Source organism: Copidosoma floridanum, unplaced genomic scaffold (genome assembly GCF_036245765.1).
Source record: "Copidosoma floridanum isolate Cflo_tuat_1 unplaced genomic scaffold, Cflo_Japanese_pri ptg000019l, whole genome shotgun sequence".
Lineage (NCBI taxonomy): Eukaryota > Metazoa > Arthropoda > Insecta > Hymenoptera > Encyrtidae > Copidosoma > Copidosoma floridanum.
The window spans coordinates 14896942-14916539 of record NW_028321896.1 but is presented as its reverse complement, the minus strand read 5'-3'; the positions used below and the strand labels follow the sequence as shown (position 1 = coordinate 14916539).

Sequence of the window (19598 nt, the reverse complement as noted above, 5' to 3'; positions counted from 1 at the left end):
TTTCAAAAAACAAAGGTGTTAGTTAAAAGAATTATTAATTAGACGCGTTATAAAGAAATGTTTAGTGATTGTTTTTAACATTAAAATACTTTATTAAACCATATTTTTAAAAGAAGTTGAAAAAGGTTGATATTTATCTATTATTTAATTAAAATATTTCCTCGTGTTCTTATTACTTTATTCCTTTCTAATATATTTTCATAGATAAATCGAATGTATTCAAAACCCTCATGTGCATGTACTACCATCATCCAGAATGTTCAGGTAAATTATACACATACGTGTACGCGTACGTAAAAGTGTAACGTTTAATTAAAAATTTTAAAAAAATATGGTTTAATTTATTCAATGGACTTTAAGTTTTCCTCAAATACTTTTACTTATGTCAAGCTTTCGTCATTTTTTAATTATATTTTAACGGTACCCCTTTCTTCATCCATCGTGAAGCTAAACTTTTTCTGAAGTATTAAGTTAAAATGATGAAAAATTAAAAAAAACAATTGTATTTGGAGCTCTTCATCTATCAACGATTATATATTATAAGGTCATTGAGTATCATAAACAAATCTTGAATAATTTTTTGTTTTTATAATTTTTTTTTAAATTATAATATCAGTACGAAATATTTATGCTAAAAGTCAGTGTGCATTAACGTACTTCATAAAATCTTGTGATACCTTAGTTGAACAGTATGTAAAAATTAAAGAGAAAAATTAAACAAAAATACATCTTAGCAGTACAATGCACCTAAAAATAATGCCATTATTGCAGAATTATGCCATTGAAACCCTTTCGAAAAACTCATTTCATAAAAAAAATTTAAATATTTTTAACTTGAAATATTTAATTGTGATTGTATACGTAAAAAAAAAATTAGATTTAAGTACCATATATTTGCAAAATTTATTATTATTAAAAAAAAAAAAAAACATCAAAACTGCGGGATACACCAAAAATTTTGCAGTAAAAATAATGATTAGATTTACCAAATAAAATTTTTCATTGTAACTAATTTGTACACCATTAAATAACCAAGCGAATGGTTCATCCAAACTGAACCACCATTAGCCATTTTTTTATGGTTTATAAAACGAGACTTCTTCATGTTTGTTAGCTGATAATAACTATTACTTTTTTGTTTTTGTTCTATGTTTTTTAAACGAAACAACCAACTCTCCTTTACCATCACACGAAATTTAAAATAAACCTGATGCCCATCCCGATTTCTATAACACATTAAATTATCCACTTTTTTCGTTGTACGCAAGTTTCTGTGCACGGGATTTATTGCACAAAAGTACAACACTTGGAAAAAAAAGCTCCAACGAATAAAACACAACCGATCCCTTTAACCCTGGACTCGTCCAATTGAATGGAAATTTATGATCTTATCCATTTCCGCTTACCCACCTCTCTCTCTCTCTTACGCACACGCACACACACTTCCCTTCCCAAAAAATCTCCACGCGGGCACAGCGTCGTCTTCGTCATAGTTATTCCGCAAAGAGAAAAGCTCTGCAAGCTCCATACGTCAGATGGAGGGCTTACTGCTGATGCGCACACGTGCTTTTCTCGCGTATCACCCCTCGATGGTATAGATATGTATACACGTAACATCGGCAGCGTGCCGCATCGACGTCGACGAGCGTGAAGCCAAGTTCAACACACATATTTTCACACACGGAGACTTTCTCCACAGTTATAAGGTTGTGCAGTCTGCAGCTAATATACATACATACACCCGCTGGCTATATATATATATATATATAGCCTGGAGGGCACTACTATATAGACGCGTGCGGCTTACTTTTGTGCCACTGTATAGGTACACCACCTACGTATAAAAGCCGCCGAAGAGGTACACGTACCTCAGCTGCAGTATTGTATGTATAATACGCGACCCTCTCTTTTACACTCGTCGATACTCGTGTACGCTCGCAGTTGTCATCCCCAGAGCGCCCCGAGCTGTCCGTGTGGCACGAGCTTTCGCTCCGGGGACTGTTTTTGCTCCCCATCGTAAAAAAATTACAAAATACCAATATTTGAAACGAAAAAAAAATAATAATAAAAACTAGTGCGCGCAAGTAAAGAAGAGGAGTGCGTTGCATCGGCCTGAAAAGTACATCAGGGATATCGGCAAAAGGGCAGTGCAATACGCATATACACACACATATATACATATACATATATTTTTTACAATTATACGGCGACTGACCATCACGGCCGCCACGTGGGCACGCCGTGGGTGATGGAGGGCCTAAAGATGATGCCGCTCAACGTCCTCGAGTGCGCCCTCTGTTTACCCCAATACTATTACGGGGCGCTTCTCGGTCTTGGTTTCGTTGCATACTATCTCATAGACGTCGTCAAAGTGAGTAATATTTACCACTGCAACATTCAACCCCCACTTGCAGACGTTTAGATTTTTCATACGATCTCGTTTGACTTTCTTGAAGTTTTTTTTTTTTTTTTTCCTTCATTAGTGTAATTGGTTTTGATTGATTTTTTTTTTTTTTTTTTTTATTTAATGGATCGAGTGGTGGCTTTTTTGTGTCGAGCGTACGGTGTTTGATTAATTATTCGGGGGACGAGGAAACAATGCCCTTTTTTTCCGGCCAAATAAGGTCGCTTCGATTGTATATACCTGGAAAAATTGTACTTCGTGTGTATATCGACCACACGTGTGGTTTTTCATTACTTATGAACGTTGCCGTTACATTTTTTTAAGTCGTGGAACATGAGTGGTTGTACAAAAGCAAATACGTTGTATTTCGTTATTACGGAGAAATTAAAAATTAAAAATCATTCGGTCTCTGGTTGAAAGTATTTTATAATTCATAGGTAACAGTGAATAATTAGTCGTTCAAATAAAAAAGTCGCTCGAGTTTTTGAAAATTCAATACCAAAATGTACTTTCAATTTGATTTGAAAAAGTATCACTATGAGATGTGTATATACTTGACGCAGAGACTTAAGTGTTATGAAAACGATTTTACGTAGGTATTGATTTCTCGGGTTCTATATTTGCGTGGATGTAAATGTAAAATAAAATCTTTAAAAAGGCTTCAAAATAACTTACGAAAAATATCTTCTATACGACTCATCAAGATGTCGATTCTTTTTTTAAAGATAAGTTTAAAACATTTTTTTAACGAAATTTTCGAGTTGTGCAATTTGTAAGTATATTATTGGAGAAAAAGTCGAAACAAAAGCTTATTAATCTAAATACTTTGGCACAATGAAGTTGTCATGATTCAACTGTTTTTAAGTAGGACACGTTACAACCGGAAATTCGATTTAAACTGAAAACACCGATGAAAGTAAAAAATAACATCCGCAACGAAAAAAAAAAAATTTACTTTATCTGATAAGCGTGCACTTTTGATCTCTCCTTAAATGAACCCTGAAAATGTCTGTACTGTCTCTAAAAATAGAAACCTTATCTCCGTTCACTAATTTTTTTTTAATAAAACAGTTGGCTGGAGTAATTTTTTTTTTTTAATTTAATAACTTTTTTCAGCGAGCAATTAAAGTATTTATTTATTTGCGTACAAATTACAAAAAAATAATCTAGAATCTTTTAAAATAAATTTATTCAAACGTATAGGTAAATCTTATCTAGAACTTAAGTAATAACAATTAGAATTTGGATTGATCAATAAAAATTCATTTATTTTGCAACTGCTTAATGCTTCAATAAATTAAAAAAAAAATATTCATAACTTATCAGTAAGAGAAAATAAGAAAATTGGGAAACACCCGAAACTAAAACGTAGCTCAATTAAAAATTGCATAAGTTTTTATTGAGAAAGAGATTAGTAATGTTAAAAAATAATGAATGAACAGGACACGTTTATTATAATTTTAACAAATAAAAGTTTCATTACTACTGTTATTTAGTTTTAAATTATCGTAGACATAATATGCCGTTGACTTAATTTTGCAAGCACGACCCAGTTAATACATTATACTTAAGTTATTTATTTTTCAAATATTAATTTCGACACGAAATTCAAGGGTTTGTAAAAAATAATAAAACTCGTTCGATTTTTGGTAAAACTATCCGCTATTGAGGTCAGGACAACTCAAGCCCTTGAATGTATTTTATTTGAAATGAAAAAAAAAAATTATTAGATTTCTTGGTTTTCTGTAGACTCAAATTCCTCCTTCAACAATAATTTTTTTTACTTTATTTCATTGACAAACACGGATGAAAACGTGCACTTCAAAACTCAGGAGTAGCGGAAACATAATATCACAATCGGTGGTTCTTTACATTAGTGTAAAGACAATCGTCACGCACCCCAACTGCCGTTCTTTGACCTGCTCAATCTGTGTCAATTTTTATTTATGCATAAATAAACAAATACGTGCTCAGTATTTTTTGATAATTCATAACTGACGACCCGAATTAAACTTTTTTTTCTCGTACATCGTTCCGTTTCCTCTGCTATAGTACATACGGGTTTTATTGTCTTTTCTACCTTCGAGTAGAATCTAGTTGTTATTAAAAAAAAAGAGGGCGTTAACCAAAAATATGTACTGGAATTAAATTGTAAAATTTGTTATGGCCTTAAATTAGTGCAAAGTTTCAATAAATTGCTTATAACAACGATAAACGAATGAATAAAACAAAAAGTAATAAGTAACAAGTCATAAAAGTAACGGACACTCAAAAAATGATGAAAACCGATAGATAGCGCGCTTCGAGTATTTATACCATCAGTCAATGCGTCTTTTTTCATTGTTTATCTGCAAGCAAAGCGATCAGTCACGTTATTTTCACGCGACTATCCCTGTCACCACATCATTGACACAATACCTATGTATTACGTGGTGGCATCGTCCGCAGATTCCACTGCTGGTGTGCGCCGAAGGTCCCTTCTACGATTTCCTGACCGACAATTTGCCGATTTTGAGGAATCGCTTCTGGCCAACGCTGTGGTGCTTCGAGGCTCGCGCCCAGACCATATTCGCGAGTGTCGTGCGCGCGAAAATGATGCCGCGCATGAAGTACCGCAGGTAAGGCTCGCGACGTCAACCAGCTGTATTTTGTATTAACAAAAGGAAAAAAAAAAAAAAAAGGGAGATATACAATCGATAATTCCGCTGCAGAGAAATGTTGACGCTATCGGACGGTGGGGAAGTGGCCCTCGACTGGGCGGAAGAAAATTCGAATCCATCCTCGCCTGTGATCATCATCCTGCCCGGATTGACCGGAGCCAGCCAAGCCGAGTACATCAAGTGCCTGATTTACGCTGCCAAAAGTTTGGGCTTCAAGTGCGTGGTGTTCAACTACAGGGGCATGGGTGGCATTAAAATTAAGGTAAAAAAAATCTCCAAAGTGGTTTTAACTGAATCTTACGGTCCGAGCTCCCCAAGCGATACATTTGTTTGAAAATCTCTAAATCTGAGTTTTAGTTCACGGAAAAGTAGTTTAATGGACCACCTCCGTTGCGACTCGGTTTGAAAGTTGAGCCAGAATTTTTTTTCACATCATTCACTTTGACTGCACTGGCCTTAGATTATTGTTTTTTATTGCACTGTTCGCCTCGTTTCTTCGGGGAAGCGCATTATTGTGTTTACGTAGCCAAGAGTCGTACGAAAGGAAAAAAAAAAAAAAAAAAAAAAAAAAAACAATTTCAGACGCCAAAACTTTACTGCGCATCGGCCTGCGAGGACTTGGCCGAGGTGATCGACCACATCTCCGAGCTTCACCCGCAAGTCCCGATCGGCGCGACCGGAATATCAATGGGCGGGTAAATGCCATATAATATAATTTAAGACACACTAGGTGTCGAAAAGATGATCAATCAGAATATTCCCCTTGGACTTGTATAGCCTACTGCTGGGGAACTACCTCGCCCAGTACGGCACCAAGGCGATCGGCAAGCTAAGAGCCGCCCTGATAATTTCGGTGCCGCTCAACTTGTTCGAGGCCACCAAGAGCATCGAGAAGCCGTACTTGAACCTCATACTCAACAAGCACCTCTGCTTCAATCTCCAGAGGATACTCAGGCGCCACGTGCCCAAGGAGGGCTTTCCCAATTTGGATTTGAATGAAATTTACAAGGTATGGGTATATATATATATATATATATATATATATATATATATATATATGTAAGGGTTGAATCGTTGAACGCGGTGTAACCGGTTGTTTTGTCGGCCGTTCCAAAGTGCCAGACCGTCCGGGAGTTCGACCAACACTTCACCGCCCGGCACTTTGGCTTCAAGGACGCCGACGACTACTACGCGAGCGCCACCCTCCACGACAAGTTGCACCTCATCGAGATACCCGTTCTGTGCCTCAGCGCTGCCGACGACCCCTTTCAGCCGCTTCACGGTGGGCATGGTATACCAGATGTGTGTATTATGATTTGTTTTTCATTCTTTTTTTTTTTTTTTTTTTCCTTTTGTACTTCAGTGACGCCTTTGAAGGAGATCAGGAATTCGAGGAACGTGGCAATAATCGTCACACCCCGAGGAGGACACATTGGGTTTTTAGAGGGAGTGTGGCCCCTCGGAGAGGAGCAGTACATCGGCAAGATGCTGTCGCAATTTTTCACCGCAGTTTTCACCCTAGGCAAGGAACACCCGGCCTTCAGTTGATGCCTCGGCATTGGCTCCACTTAACCGTCTTATCGAGTTCATTTTATGCATATATATATATACCTACGTACTTATATATTAATATTATTACATGTAATTGATGAGACACACACTATGTTGCGTTTTACGGTGGCACAAGGATTTTTTTTTTTTTTCCATCCCTTTCTCTCGTGACGTTAATTTAAGAGTTTTATCATCGGTTATGGTGTTTACGCGGAACGAGACTGATACTTTTCTTTTCTCTTTTTTGGTGTTGTATGTACAACAATTGCTGTTTTTCATGGTTCAACGATCTTTGTTTTTGTTGCAATGTCACACACAACACTATATTATACGTATAATGTACACACGTAATGTATCGTATCGTCGACTATAAATACGTATTTAGACAATTAAAAAAAGTGCCTAAGAGTCAAATAATTTGTATGATATAAGTATATTATGATATATAAATAGCGAGAAATTAAGTGCCATGCGTTCATTAGTTTGTAAATGTTACTTTTTCTATAGGAATCTCATGTGAATGATTATCGAATAAAATCTGATTGAAAAAGAAAAGTTTACATGGACAATATTCATTTCATTTTATTTGCTTGGAATTTGACATTTTGAATTTCGCGCTTGAAATTACTTAGTACAGAAAATTAGCTTACCGACCTCTCTTTCATAGCAGACGACATCGATATATGAATAATATATGTGCACTGTATATATGATGTTAACCTCAAAGTGTCAACAGCAAAGGCTTTGTAATAACAAATAACACTAAAAATATAGAAAATCGACGTTCCTTATTGATACGAACGCTAGATCGGTTGAAATGTCAAATTCTTACGGCACTACGTATTACAGTGAAGCCTACAATAACAGAGAACATCAACAAAATCTCAAGTACAAAAATAAACTCAAAAAATTGAAGAAACTAATCAAAGACATTGTAGTTGTAAGTTAATTAAAAATTTAATAGTAACTTACATGATGATTTTTCCATAATTATTCTTATACGCAGGAAAATTCGGCACTCTGCGATGAAGTGTCTAGAATGCAGGAGAATCTTGTTGTGGTCAAAGAAGAGAGACTCATGCTCTTGAGAAGATTGTGTCAACTACAGGGAGAAGTCGATCTCGGGACTCTTTGTGCCAAATCTCAAATGGGAAGTTCAAGTTCACCAGTGGCAAACTCCGACACCCATACTCCCAAGAAAAGTGCCAAAAAACGCAGTAGTGTAGAAACTCCTGGTGAGTAGATAATATATTCATAGATGGCACAAAGTGATGAAGTTCTGTGAAAAAAAAACTCGTTTTGTTTTCAGACACAAAAAGCAAACCAAAAAGATCTAGCAAGATAAGCAAAAAAGTTGTACAGCTGATCCCCTTGGATGTCAATGGAAGACCAATATTTCCAATTTCATTGGGAGACTTGACTGTTTATTCGCTGGGTGACGTTGTTACAGATAGAATAGCGTATCACACCGAAGACCTTATATTTCCAGTTGGTTATTGCAGTACCAGGGTATATGCAAGCTTAAAAGACGTTAGGATGAAGAGCTTATATACTTGTAAGATTTTAGATGGTGGAATGAAGCCAAGGTAAATTCGATACTTTAAAATAGCGTCACGTGTAGTATATAAAGTAAATAATCTGATTTTTTTATGACATAAGGTTTGAAATAGTTTCCGACACTGATCTGGATCAGCCACTAGTGGGGTCAAGCCCAGATGAGTGCCATTCACGGCTATTGGCAACCATATCACCAAGTTTAAGTTCAGTTTTTCCAAAGGGTGCAGATTTTTTCGGTATATCTCATCCAACAATACAAAATTTAATCCAAAGCTCACCAGGCACACGTAAATTGATCAACTACAAGCCACAAAAATTCGAGGTATATAATTTTGTATGTTTTATTTTATGTTTGTGTCTTTCTAACGATCTATTGTATTAATTAGATTAGCAAAAGTTCAGACATCACCGAAACAAATCCAGCTGGAGAAGAAGATCCTAGTTTAGGTTTTGCAGCTCTGCACAGGCATTATGCTTTACCCTCTGCATTTGTGATTAAACAAGAGCCATCAAATCACGGATTAATAAGTTTTCAAGAGCTTCTTTCATAATCTTGAAATATAATTTCATTTTAATTGATAATTTATGTAGGTAAGTTTATCATAATTCGAACAACGAATAAAACGACACGATTTTTGTAGACAATCCATAGTATATAAAACATTTATTATGTCCCTTAATAATATTTACAGTTGGTCAGTATTACAAACAGCCGTTTAAGGAAATTTCTCAAGTAGTCTAAAATAACTATTTAAAAAGCTCCATGAGCACAATTGCTCAATCGAATTAAAATTATTCGTTTACAAAGAGCCATTTGTCACAATTAATGAAAAAATTCTATCACATATTATTTACTCGTATTCTCACTTTGTCAATAAGGCATGAGAAATATATTGCCTCTTGCAACGGAACTTTCGATATTTTACGATCATTACAATTTCAATTTTACAAATCCGTAGCGTGTGTATGTACATAAAAAGTTCCTTATGCCACCAAACCAAGATTTTCATTGTTATAAAATAAATAAAAAATAAAAATCTCTCAATGTAACAAAATATAACGCATAACAAAAAGTCTTTGATAAAAGTATTTTTCGGCATTACATACTTTTACGAAATATTTATATTCGTAAAATTATTAGGATGTACGCAGTTCAAAATTTTACATTGTTTATGCATAGTTTATGCATGTGTTAATTTGTTGAAAAAACATTTACAACATTCCTGACATTGGCTGCCTCATCATTTATTTGTCCATTACACAGGTACAACAATAATATGGTACCTGTGTAATAAAAAAAACGTAGTAATGGCAGCAAATGAAAATACTAAGCAACTAAAGAGTTAAGTAGGTGAGTTTGCCCTTATAAAATAATATTTGTCAACACGATTTTATCTTCAAAATCTTTTTAAAAAGTAATAACCCAAATAATCCCGGAAATAAAGATCATATTCCATCCACAATTGAATCGTAATGCTATTTGACTTATATTAGCGCTCATGTTCGTTTAGCGACGGGCGTAATTTTAAATTTTACACTCGTATACATGATTTATATATGAACATATATTATCAGTTCGATTGTTGCGTATTTACATTGACATAAAGCTTACGATATAAATCACACTTCATTTAACTGTTTTCGTTCAGTTATCTTTATGATTTATGTAAAAAAATTCGATGAAAAGTTATCGCACTTAAGTGCGTTATTCAAGAGTCTATTTTCTCATTGGTATTTTTCTCCTGATCGCTTAAGCCGTGTTTTTGTCACCGTCTTTTTGATGCGCCAATATATCTGTTGGTCACGGTGTTTGCCACTGCAACTACTGGTGAAAACAGTCTTAGTGGATACTCTCTGAAAAAAACAAAATAAGTAATGAGATGGTTTTATTAACTCAATTTTGTAGTAAGAAAAATGTACATACGCATCGAGTGTAACAGGTTCAGCTTCATTTCCACTTACAATGGAAATCGGAAAGAAAATGGCAAAAACACAGCCGCTGTGAAAGTATACCACGATTATAACAATATGTAATAAGTGTATTCTGCGCGTTAAACATCAAAAAACAGAGAAAAACATTTATTTACTTCACAAATATAGATGGATGCATCCTAGTAGCTACTGTCATAGGCAAGCCAAATCCAACAAAGTAGGGCCAATTGTTTTCAATGAATTCAAGCCTTCTGTGCAATTCCCAGCCCATGTTGAACCATTTATACTCAAAGGCATAAAGGGAGTAAAGAAGGCACAGGTGAATGAACTGAAGAATCTCACCAATGGGAGACAGCGGCAGCATCGATATGATGAAAGCTTGGGCCACGAATAGTATTTGCACAGCAAAACTAAACAACATATCTGCAATGAGTTTGCTTACACTTGACAAAAGCATAGGCCTTCCTTGGCGATATCTGTACGCACTGTCAGCAATATCCTATAGAAAATTATTTATCCATTTCAAATGTCAGTCATTAGATATTGTATGTTGTGTAATCTCTACAAGAAACAGTTTTACAATTTATCATACGAGTAAGATACGGAAACTTATCGTACGAAAAAACGTGGTTGCGGGTATTTTGCTGACTCATTAATGTATGTATATGAACTGATATGTGATAAATAAATCATGAATTGAGTATAATTACCTGAAACCATAGAGCGTTGACTATTCTACTTAATAAAAACATTGGAAGTAACCATAGTACGTCGATTATAACGGTCACAACTGGTTGAACAAAGGACCACATTGTTTCACCAGTGTTATCCGAAAAACTGCACAGAGAGGCGAATTGTTTGATAAAAAGCATGACGATGGGCAACAACATGTAATTAACGAAAATAATGCCAAGAAAGCAGACGCTAAAGTTTAAAACCATGCATTGGAACGTCCTTTTGAGCACCTGGGATTCTCTGTAACATTAAAAGAAAAATGATCATCAAAAAAATCGTGAACATCCGAAACTCTCCCTTGGTTGTACGAAATGTCTGGTTGGCTGACCTTTGATTCTTAGGTAATTTTGCTGGGCTACTTCCATGATTGTTGTCGGAGCGCCTGCGAGGGTCCGTCCTCGTCGGCGATTTCTTCAGTCTTTCATTGATCTCCTTGTCTATGGTCAATATGACAACGGCGCCTCGTAGACTGTCCACCAAGCCTTGGAACATGGGCAGCACAAAACTCTGTGTTTGATGCAAATAAATAGTATAGTTTAGCTGCAGTGACTGCAGTGATAAACGAAATTAGACACTACTGAGAGCAAAAAGAGAGAGAGAAGTAAAGAAGCATGTGCTCCGAAACGAACGAATTTGATGAATATGCCAGTTGGAGAGTGGCCAGGGTAATGAATTATGTACCCAAAAAGCGAAATACTCGATAGCCCAAAAATATCTCTACGGCGACGGCAATGATGACCCTTTTTCTCTTTGTCTTTTCAAATGAAAAAAAAAAAACAATAAAAAAATACTCTAACGTATTGAATCACTCACCTTTAATCCCCGCATCTTGTGAAACTGTATCCTATGGACTAGTAACAACAAAGACGACGACGACGACGACGATGTGGATGAAGTAATGATGAAGGTGATGATGATGGTGTTATGCTGTCCGCGTGTGCACTGATGCGCATCTTCCGCTAGGAAAAGAATGAAAGTAGTAGCAATAGCAACAGAGAGCACCTTTCTGGTTTGTTTCTTGGCTTGGCACTACGAGCAGTACGAGCAGCTATCGTGCATAACTTGTATGCGTTGGACAGTTTTCTCTCTGCACTTGGAAACTTGGATTACACTAATGGCTATAGGTATAAAGGCCGTATTGATATATTTTAGCCACTTCGTAGTATAAAAAAACTATAGCACAACAAAGCACCAGCTGTTGTTCGTTCACCCCCCTCGTCCTTCATCATCACCATCCCTTGTTGCTGTGGTTATTGCCCAATAACAAGTGTACACAACGTAACTGATGTACTAACCTACTCACATACAATTGATACAATTATTACAAAGTCACAAGGATTGAAGGAGAAGGAGATTACGAGAAAATTGGAAACTTTAAATTTAAATATGTGTGTGTGTATACCTAATGCTCGTACGTATTAGCGAATGTTATGAGTATGTGAGTATGAGGGCCATTCTACATTTCTGCTTTCTGTAGAGCTAGTGCTTCTGCTTGCAGTGACCGTCGAAGAAGTGCTATGACATCGACGTCACATTTTTTTGATTAGCTGATCTGAACTGAATTTTAATCCAAATACAGATATAAATGTGCAATTTGTACTAAAATTTTTGAAAATGGTCCCGCAATCCACAATTCGCAACCACTCAAGTCCACGAGTGTGAGAGAGATCTCATATATTTATCAGTCTCATGGGCTTAAGCGGTTCCGTATTGTGACCGCGGCCTGAAGCTGGAATCACGTGGTGCGAAACACAACTCCGAAATGGACCAATGAGAGCCCGTGATGGCTTTCATTGGTTATTCCCGTTACGTGTAGAACAAAGTTTATTTGGACTTTAAATTTTCACCCTACATATATATATATTATGCGGAAATTTCTATGAGCTCTAAGTCGTAGGTATTATACGTATTGCGTGATTTTTCACTAATGTCGAGGTTATTAAACATTTTGGTATTTTTTTATTCATGATAAATAAAAACAAGATGATCCCTTATGTAACGCATTTTTTGACACTATTTATGCACATTTTTCAATGAACCTACATACAAACAGGTAAGTAATCCAGAACAATATTGTTTAAGCACATTTGCGCTACTGAGGAAAAATACGTCGTTTTGTTAAATTTTTCTTTCTTGTTTTCTCGAAAGTTTATTCGAATTATTTTTAAAAAATGTTCTTAGAATTCTATGAAATAAACTTTATCACCAAAACTTTGAAATTGTTAACATTTTTTCATAATGCTGTTGGAAACTGAGACAGAAATTTATTTAACATTTGATCAATCAATAAATAAAAACAGTGAAATAATCCTAGGGCTGAATTAAAAAAAAAAAAAAAAAAAAAAAAAAAAAAGTTACAATTACAATTTGTCGTATTTAAAAATATACATTACCACAAACCTCATTTGGTTAGAGGAATTGTATTTTTTTTAATCGCTGCGTAATTACTAATACATATTTTCAATTAAAATTGATGTGCTTCAAATCGTCCACAATTTTAATCGAAGTATAATGGCACAAATCTATTTTCATCCCTATATTTTTCGATAAATAAATACACATCAACCAAAAAATAAAATACAATCGCACATGTATATACGTCACGCACTTGGACCACGCATTGCGGTGTCAACAATTTTTTTTCTCCCTTATCGTCACGTGTACAACAGCACTCGTATCGCCACCAGCGCACGAGACAAATGACAAAACTTTGGGTCCGCACAATTTACAGGACAAACGTAAAGTGATACCCGATAAACGTGCAGGTATATCGGCACGGCAATGAAGGACAGCACACCCGTATCAACGACTTCGAAGAGTCAAGAATCTAACCCAAGGGATGGCCTTTTGCGCATCCACCATCGGCGTGCCGGTGCTTATCAGCCGAAAGATAGCCTCGGCCTCTCTTGCATACTGCAAGGTATTACGTCGTATTTAGCCACTTTATAAAATTATCAATACGATATGTATACCATACATCTTGCAGCTATACTTTCAAAGGTTTGCTCCAACATTTTCAATAGTAGAAACATTTGTTGTGTAATATGTTCTTTTTTGCCGAAGTAGTTGGGGATGCAGAAGGTGATCATCAGTCGTTGCTGAGAAGAAGATCGTTAACAGTACCGCCCGACAACATTGGGATATCGTGCCTACCGACGGGAGATGGTTCGGAAAATTCCAAGGCCCCGGAATCCGAGGCCTCACCGGACGCCCCCGACATCCCTGACTCGCAATGCGTGCGTTAATTGTACAAATTATACATGTATACACCTGCTTGGTTAGGCCACACGTTTTCCTCCCGATTGGCGAGTCTTAAAGATCCTTGATCGTTTCAGCTGAAAAAAGTGGAACTGGACGTTTTGAAGAAGCTTCAGAATCGTGAGTTTGAGTTTTTTTTGCCAAAGAGGATTATTACTTTTTTTCTGTTTTAACGTGGCATTGGTGGCTTTGCAGTGAGAACGAGCGATTTGGCCGACGATCGGTTACTCGACATCGGTATCAGTAACATTAGGAGGCCGAAGAAAGCGCTTAAGCCCCGAAAACCGATTTTGCCGAAAACCAACATTGGATCGAGTTGTCAACTGTTGCGTGAGTTCTCGATTTTATTGTTCGATTATGCGGCGCGCTTGGTTTATCGATTTTAAATTTCTTGCAGAACGTCCCACCGTTTCCAACACGAGTATCCGGAGTATGGAGAAAGTAATGTTACTGTAAAATCTGTTGTTTTTTTTAACTATTGATAAAATCAGTGCACGCAAAACTGTCCTTGCAGAAACTAAGTAACGCGTCGGAAAAAAATCGGCGTGTCAAAAAAACTCAGTCAGCCCCGACTGGATTACGAGGGAAAGAAAAATCGGTGGGTGAAGGGAGAACAGGACAGTAGTGTTGAAGAAGCCCGTGAACAAAAAATCAACATTTTGTGTTTCACTCGACGTACGTACTTATTTTTAGAATAATTTGGGATGGTAAAAAAGTGGTCCGTTTTTTTTTTCAGAATCACCGAAAATCGTAACGCAGACGAAATAATTTATTTTTTGTACACATGTTTATTTATACAATGTTTACAAATGACTTTTTTTTAAGTATAAAAACTTTACAGGTTCCGAAACTAGAAATGCTCCTTTTTGTATAAATAAAAACATATACTCTTATAAAAATATTGTTTTACGAAATGAGGATTTCCATGTATTTAGAGGTATGAAAACTAATTTCGCTCGATTTCGTTCATTCATCGACGTCACGTTGTTTTTCACGAGAACTCAAAGAGACTCTGTAACCATGGACCGACCTAACGGAAATATCCGTTCTTAGTTTGACGTCCTTGAGAGCAACGTCCGATTTGATCACGTATCCCCGGATGACATTTACCAACATTGTTTTCAGTGCCATTATTGCGTAGTTTTTACCTGCAACCAAAAAAAAAAAAAAAAAAAAAAAAAAACGGAAAAAATAACAAATTGTTTCTAACATGCCATCACAGTTTATTGGTGCTCAATGTGCTCATACCGATACACCCCATCGGTCCACCACTGAAGGGGACAAAGGCGTAAGGATGTCTTTTGGAAACATTTTCGGAGCTGAAACGTTCCGGGATAAATTCATCGGGTTGGTCCCAATACTCGGGACTACGGTGCGTTCCGTACAGAGCCATCACCACCTCGCAGCCTTTTGGAAGTACACACTTGTCTGTAGAAATAATAATAATATTCCCTTCTCAATGTCGTTTCAACGGATTTCTCTCGTTTCCTACTCACCTAGTTTCAACTCCCCGGTCAATCGACGTCCCAAAAGCGGGCCCACAGGAAAAAGCCGTATGGTCTCCTTTATAACCATCTCGACGTACTTCAACTTGGACAAACCTTCTACGTCGACATCGTTGTCACCTAGTACTTCTTTGACTTCGTTCCTGGCCTTATCTTGAACGCTTTCGTGTATTCCCATCATCAGAACGGCAAAGCTGCTCGTCAGAGCTAGAGTATCTTGAGCCTGAAACCCCCACTCTGATTTGTTCTATTGATGAAAAAAAAAAAAAAAAAAAAAAACCATAAATCCAGATTAACGCACAGCGATGTAAACCGTGTAGATCTCGTCCCTCAGCTCCTCGTCATTCAACTCCCTCGCGTCCTCGTTGGCTGCCAACAGCTTGTGGAGTATGGACACGCCGATGACTCCTTCCCGCGTCTCTTGCCTCCTGGATTCGATGCACTGTGGACAGGATAATCGATGATAAAACAAAATCCTATTTTATTTGCTCGTTCGGTCCACCATATATACCCGTTCGGTGAAGTCGTTGATGACACTTTTGGCGCGCTGTTGCCGCCTGTGTCTTGCTGTCATCCGGAAAATCCAATCTGGATGCAGCCAGGCTTTCAGCATCCGGTCGTACGTTATTTGGTACATCCTGAAAAATTGTACAGCAACGACTCATGGAATTGCGAAATTTTTTAAGTATATAACACGTACTGAGCTGTGTGATGGATGAACTCGTAGTTGGGATTGGTCAACGCGTTCGCGGAGGAGTGGCCCATTATTGTTTCTGTAATGATACCATTTTTTTTTTTTTTTTTTTTTTTTTTTTTTTTCAACACATATTTTTGGGCATCCATAACTTTATCGATCAATTAAATCGTACGTACCGCAACAAATATCTATGGTGCAGCCTTCGATGTAGTGGAAGATATCAAATACCTCTCCATTGGCCAGAGGTTTTAGTTTCCGCACCAACTCCGTGCTTCGATTGTTGAATGTTGCGACAAAGGCTTCGAAAGTGCGTTGAGTAAACAGGTGGGACACCATTTTTCGGTGAGCTTTCCAAGTTTTTCCTTCAAAGGATCATTGTTTTTAAATAGTTCTTTATTTATTTCAAAAAGTAATGTATATATACCAGATCCGCTAATCAAGCCATTGCCGATAAAAGGATAAAAGAACCTGTAATGGCTCCCTTTGGTACTTGACTGTGGACTGTGCAAAACGATCTGAATAAAAATAATAGGTAGTTGTTCATCTCCATTTCTGTTATTATTTTATTGATTCTATAATAAAAATATCACAGCTTTTTTCTATAATCTCCGATGCATCAGCTGATATAATATAAAGGTTGGATGTACAAATAATCATAAAAGTAATTGAATTTGACTTTTTTAATCATCTGAACAATTGAAGAATTACAACTGTATCGACAAAACTTTTATTGGATTAGAGTGGATTTCATTTTTAGAATTTATAACTTCAACAAACAACTTTCTTATTCCAACGAAAAGTTTTATTGTGCGATAACATCAATATCAAGAGCTCATTTCTCGTGTTTTACCAAACTAATCAAGGTAAAAATAAAAGTATCAACGTCGTAAATCAAAAGAACTATCCGTCAAAATAGTTTTTCATCAAAAAATATTATGAAAGAGCGCGTGAAACGTCCCTGACGTGTCCATGGTGGTATATTTATAAATCTCGTTGCACCTTGCAGTCACGAGAAAAACTGCAACAGCGACCAAGCAAAAATACCTAATATCCATATCCGTAAAGGATATATTGCGGATTTTTCTCGTGCATGGCCTCAAAGATTTTTCACCGGCCAACAAAATTCCACGCCCGTTATCCTCACGAATACCTTCTTCCCGCACGTTCGAAAGACAAAAGTCTTTTTGGCATACGCTCGTTCGCACGACCGCTGCCGCGTTGGACGTGAGCTGCGAAACAATGTTTTTCGCGTGACTGCGCCCGAGAACGGCGCCTTTATTGCGTTGTTCAAATTCAGTGGCTTACCATATTTTTAATTAAATTTATTTTATATGTCACTCAAAGCCTCCTACGACGGTCGTTCAATCCTGCAATTATTTATTTAATATTTCCGTCAATGTCTACAACACGACTAAATGTTTCATAGAAAAATATGCTGTTAAGGTATAAGGTGTACAAATGTCAAGTTTGTCAAATATTTTGCATCGCAAATGAGCACTTGTTATTACGAATAAAAATCAAATTTTTTATTTATCATTCAATAATTTCATTCAAACATATTTTACTTCCGGGTGAGCCTCAATGGAAAATTCGTCATCGTAATTAATTTTATTAATCATCTGCGTGGGGTTGCAATAAACTATGAGTAATGGAATAAATTAATAAATTACATCATGGTAAATATCAATAAATTTCCTGCCTCATAACTGTTTGATCAGCCTTTGTATACATTTTTCCGTACGAAAAAAAAAAAAAAAAAAAAAAAAAAACAAATGCTATATATTTTACCTCAATGTCACGTGGCTCGGTGATTACAATGCAAAGCTTTGGACCCATCCACAGTCTCATTGGTGTCACATTGCCGTACAGCTCGAGGATACCCACGATACGCTCGAACAGTTCTGCGAGAATTTCCGTTGTAAGGTACAAAAGGTTCCCTTTTTTTGTTATGTGCAATCAAGTTTTGTAATATTTTTTAAAAATTATTCAGTGTCAACACCGGTTGTGTTTGGAAATAATTACCAAGAAAAACAAATATTTGCCATGATTACCTTAAAAATTAGTGTTACTCAAGAAGAAGTTTAAAATTTATCGTAATATTCAAGAAAAGTAAACGTAAGTGCCATTTTACAACAAAATAAACCCATCAGGTCGAAAGTTGAAAATCCTTACGTATATCATGTTTTATTTAATTCAATAAAGAAGCAAAATAAAGATGCTTGGGAAAAAAAAAAAAAAAAAAAAAATCTCGGGTGAAAAAATAAAACTGAGCGCTTGATATTGCGGATGTGCACTCACGGTCTGAAGCGAATATCAATGCATTTCCGACGATGGGATAGGCGGTCGGGCCCGGAAGCTTGGCGGCAACTACGAAGAGTCGTCTCTTGTTCAGTAGGTATTTCACTAAGCTTGCAATCAAAACCACGGAGATCAGTGCAACTGAAAAATCTAGGATATCGAACTGTAGTTATTAAAACGTGCCGAGGTTTGTAAAGAAAAAAAAAAAAAAATTGTTTAACAATTCGATTAAATAGGATTACCTCTGAACAACGGAATATAATTGTTGAAAGCGCGTGTGCTCATTGTGAAATAATTATTTTTTGGTGTACCAGTTTGACTGTTCAAGAGAAAACTGACGTGTGCACGGCTCTTCCCTTCATATTTGCCATTGTGTATCTATACTTGTCTTCTGAGTTTTAGTAGCCCATCACCAATGGCATCGCATGCACCAATTTATTGCCGGTACGTGATATTGATTAAAAATCATCACATGTACCTCACCTTGTTTTAACGAACACCATGACTATCTACCGATGTCAGGGTTAATACATCAATTCACATTACATTAGATCTTTGGTATTTTTTAACAATGTTAGACTTTTTTAACAAATACAGTTGTCCAAGTAGTGCATCGATGTATTTTAATTCACATACTATTAAAGTATTTAGGTATATAAAATTAATTGTATACCAATAAAAACACGTGACATCAGTTTCATAGTTTTAAAAGAACTAAATAATTGCCACACGCTTTGTTCAAAAAATAAAATTATTGCAGGAAAAGAATGAAAATAAAAAAATAGTCAACTTGTGATTTTTAATGGAGAAATAATTTTGTTTATTCAATATTGGTGTGAATAAGTAAAATTTTTTTTATGAAAAATGGGAATGAATTTTCATAAAATTTTAAGAAATACGCGTGAATCGAAATTTACAGTAATATTAACGATGCTTTGGGTCCATACGCCCATGATGTGTACTAACCCTCACTACGAAAATCTGCGTGAATACATAAACAG

The 19598-nt window shown here is 36.2% G+C and overlaps 4 protein-coding genes across 4 annotated transcripts; 2 read left to right on the top strand and 2 right to left on the bottom strand.

Annotated features, from left to right (window-relative positions):
- Positions 1-1911: 1911 nt before the first annotated feature.
- Positions 1912-7146, top strand: LOC106636583 (phospholipase ABHD3-like). Its single transcript, XM_014348996.2, has 7 exons — positions 1912-2371; positions 4853-5022; positions 5116-5326; positions 5647-5759; positions 5842-6073; positions 6181-6346; positions 6428-7146. The coding sequence occupies exons 1-7, from the start codon at positions 2249-2251 to the stop codon at positions 6610-6612; spliced, it is 1200 nt and encodes a 399-aa protein (XP_014204482.1). The 5' UTR covers positions 1912-2248; the 3' UTR covers positions 6613-7146.
- A 194-nt stretch (positions 7147-7340) lies between these two features.
- LOC106636629 (transforming growth factor beta regulator 1) lies at positions 7341-8794 on the top strand. The gene is made up of 5 exons (XM_014349049.2): positions 7341-7555; positions 7622-7850; positions 7925-8201; positions 8275-8494; positions 8559-8794. Exons 1-5 carry the CDS (start codon positions 7433-7435, stop codon positions 8721-8723), a joined length of 1014 nt encoding a protein of 337 aa, XP_014204535.2. The 5' UTR covers positions 7341-7432; the 3' UTR covers positions 8724-8794.
- A 59-nt stretch (positions 8795-8853) lies between these two features.
- Positions 8854-12124, bottom strand: tank (EI24 domain-containing protein tank). Its single transcript, XM_014349018.2, has 6 exons — positions 11653-12124; positions 11168-11346; positions 10815-11079; positions 10260-10603; positions 10097-10171; positions 8854-10026 (listed from the first exon to the last, which is right to left on the bottom strand). Exons 1-6 carry the CDS (start codon positions 11665-11667, stop codon positions 9939-9941), a joined length of 966 nt encoding a protein of 321 aa, XP_014204504.1. The 5' UTR covers positions 11668-12124; the 3' UTR covers positions 8854-9938.
- A 2841-nt stretch (positions 12125-14965) lies between these two features.
- On the bottom strand, positions 14966-18911 carry LOC106636548 (cytochrome P450 4C1-like). Its single transcript, XM_014348947.2, has 11 exons — positions 18840-18911; positions 18598-18747; positions 18088-18200; positions 16724-16814; positions 16476-16661; positions 16303-16375; positions 16114-16240; positions 15904-16044; positions 15594-15825; positions 15346-15525; positions 14966-15245 (listed from the first exon to the last, which is right to left on the bottom strand). The coding sequence occupies exons 1-11, from the start codon at positions 18880-18882 to the stop codon at positions 15064-15066; spliced, it is 1518 nt and encodes a 505-aa protein (XP_014204433.2). The 5' UTR covers positions 18883-18911; the 3' UTR covers positions 14966-15063.
- Between the last annotated feature and the right edge of the window lie 687 nt (positions 18912-19598).

Excerpts from the sequence above, each read along its gene's own strand:
- LOC106636629 (XM_014349049.2), top strand. The coding sequence starts at position 7,433 with ATGTCAAATTCTTACGGCACTACGTATTACAGTGAAGCCTACAATAAC. Across the intron at positions 7,556-7,621 it reads TAATCAAAGACATTGTAGTT|GAAAATTCGGCACTCTGCGA; the intron begins GTAAGTTAATTA and ends TCTTATACGCAG. Across the intron at positions 8,202-8,274 it reads GATGGTGGAATGAAGCCAAG|GTTTGAAATAGTTTCCGACA; the intron begins GTAAATTCGATA and ends TTATGACATAAG.
- LOC106636548 (XM_014348947.2), bottom strand. The coding sequence starts at position 18,882 with ATGAGCACACGCGCTTTCAACAATTATATTCCGTTGTTCAGAG. Across the intron at positions 16,241-16,302 it reads TTCATCCATCACACAGCTCA|GATGTACCAAATAACGTACG; the intron begins GTACGTGTTATA and ends ACAATTTTTCAG. Across the intron at positions 15,526-15,593 it reads GACCGGGGAGTTGAAACTAG|ACAAGTGTGTACTTCCAAAA; the intron begins GTGAGTAGGAAA and ends TTATTTCTACAG.
- tank (XM_014349018.2), bottom strand. Across the intron at positions 11,080-11,167 it reads AAATTACCTAAGAATCAAAG|AGAATCCCAGGTGCTCAAAA; the intron begins GTCAGCCAACCA and ends TTAATGTTACAG. Across the intron at positions 10,604-10,814 it reads TCAACGCTCTATGGTTTCAG|GATATTGCTGACAGTGCGTA; the intron begins GTAATTATACTC and ends AATTTTCTATAG.
- LOC106636583 (XM_014348996.2), top strand. The coding sequence starts at position 2,249 with ATGGAGGGCCTAAAGATGATGCCGCTCAACGTCCTCGAGTGCGCCCTC. Across the intron at positions 2,372-4,852 it reads ATCTCATAGACGTCGTCAAA|ATTCCACTGCTGGTGTGCGC; the intron begins GTGAGTAATATT and ends CATCGTCCGCAG. Across the intron at positions 6,347-6,427 it reads CCCCTTTCAGCCGCTTCACG|TGACGCCTTTGAAGGAGATC; the intron begins GTGGGCATGGTA and ends TTTGTACTTCAG.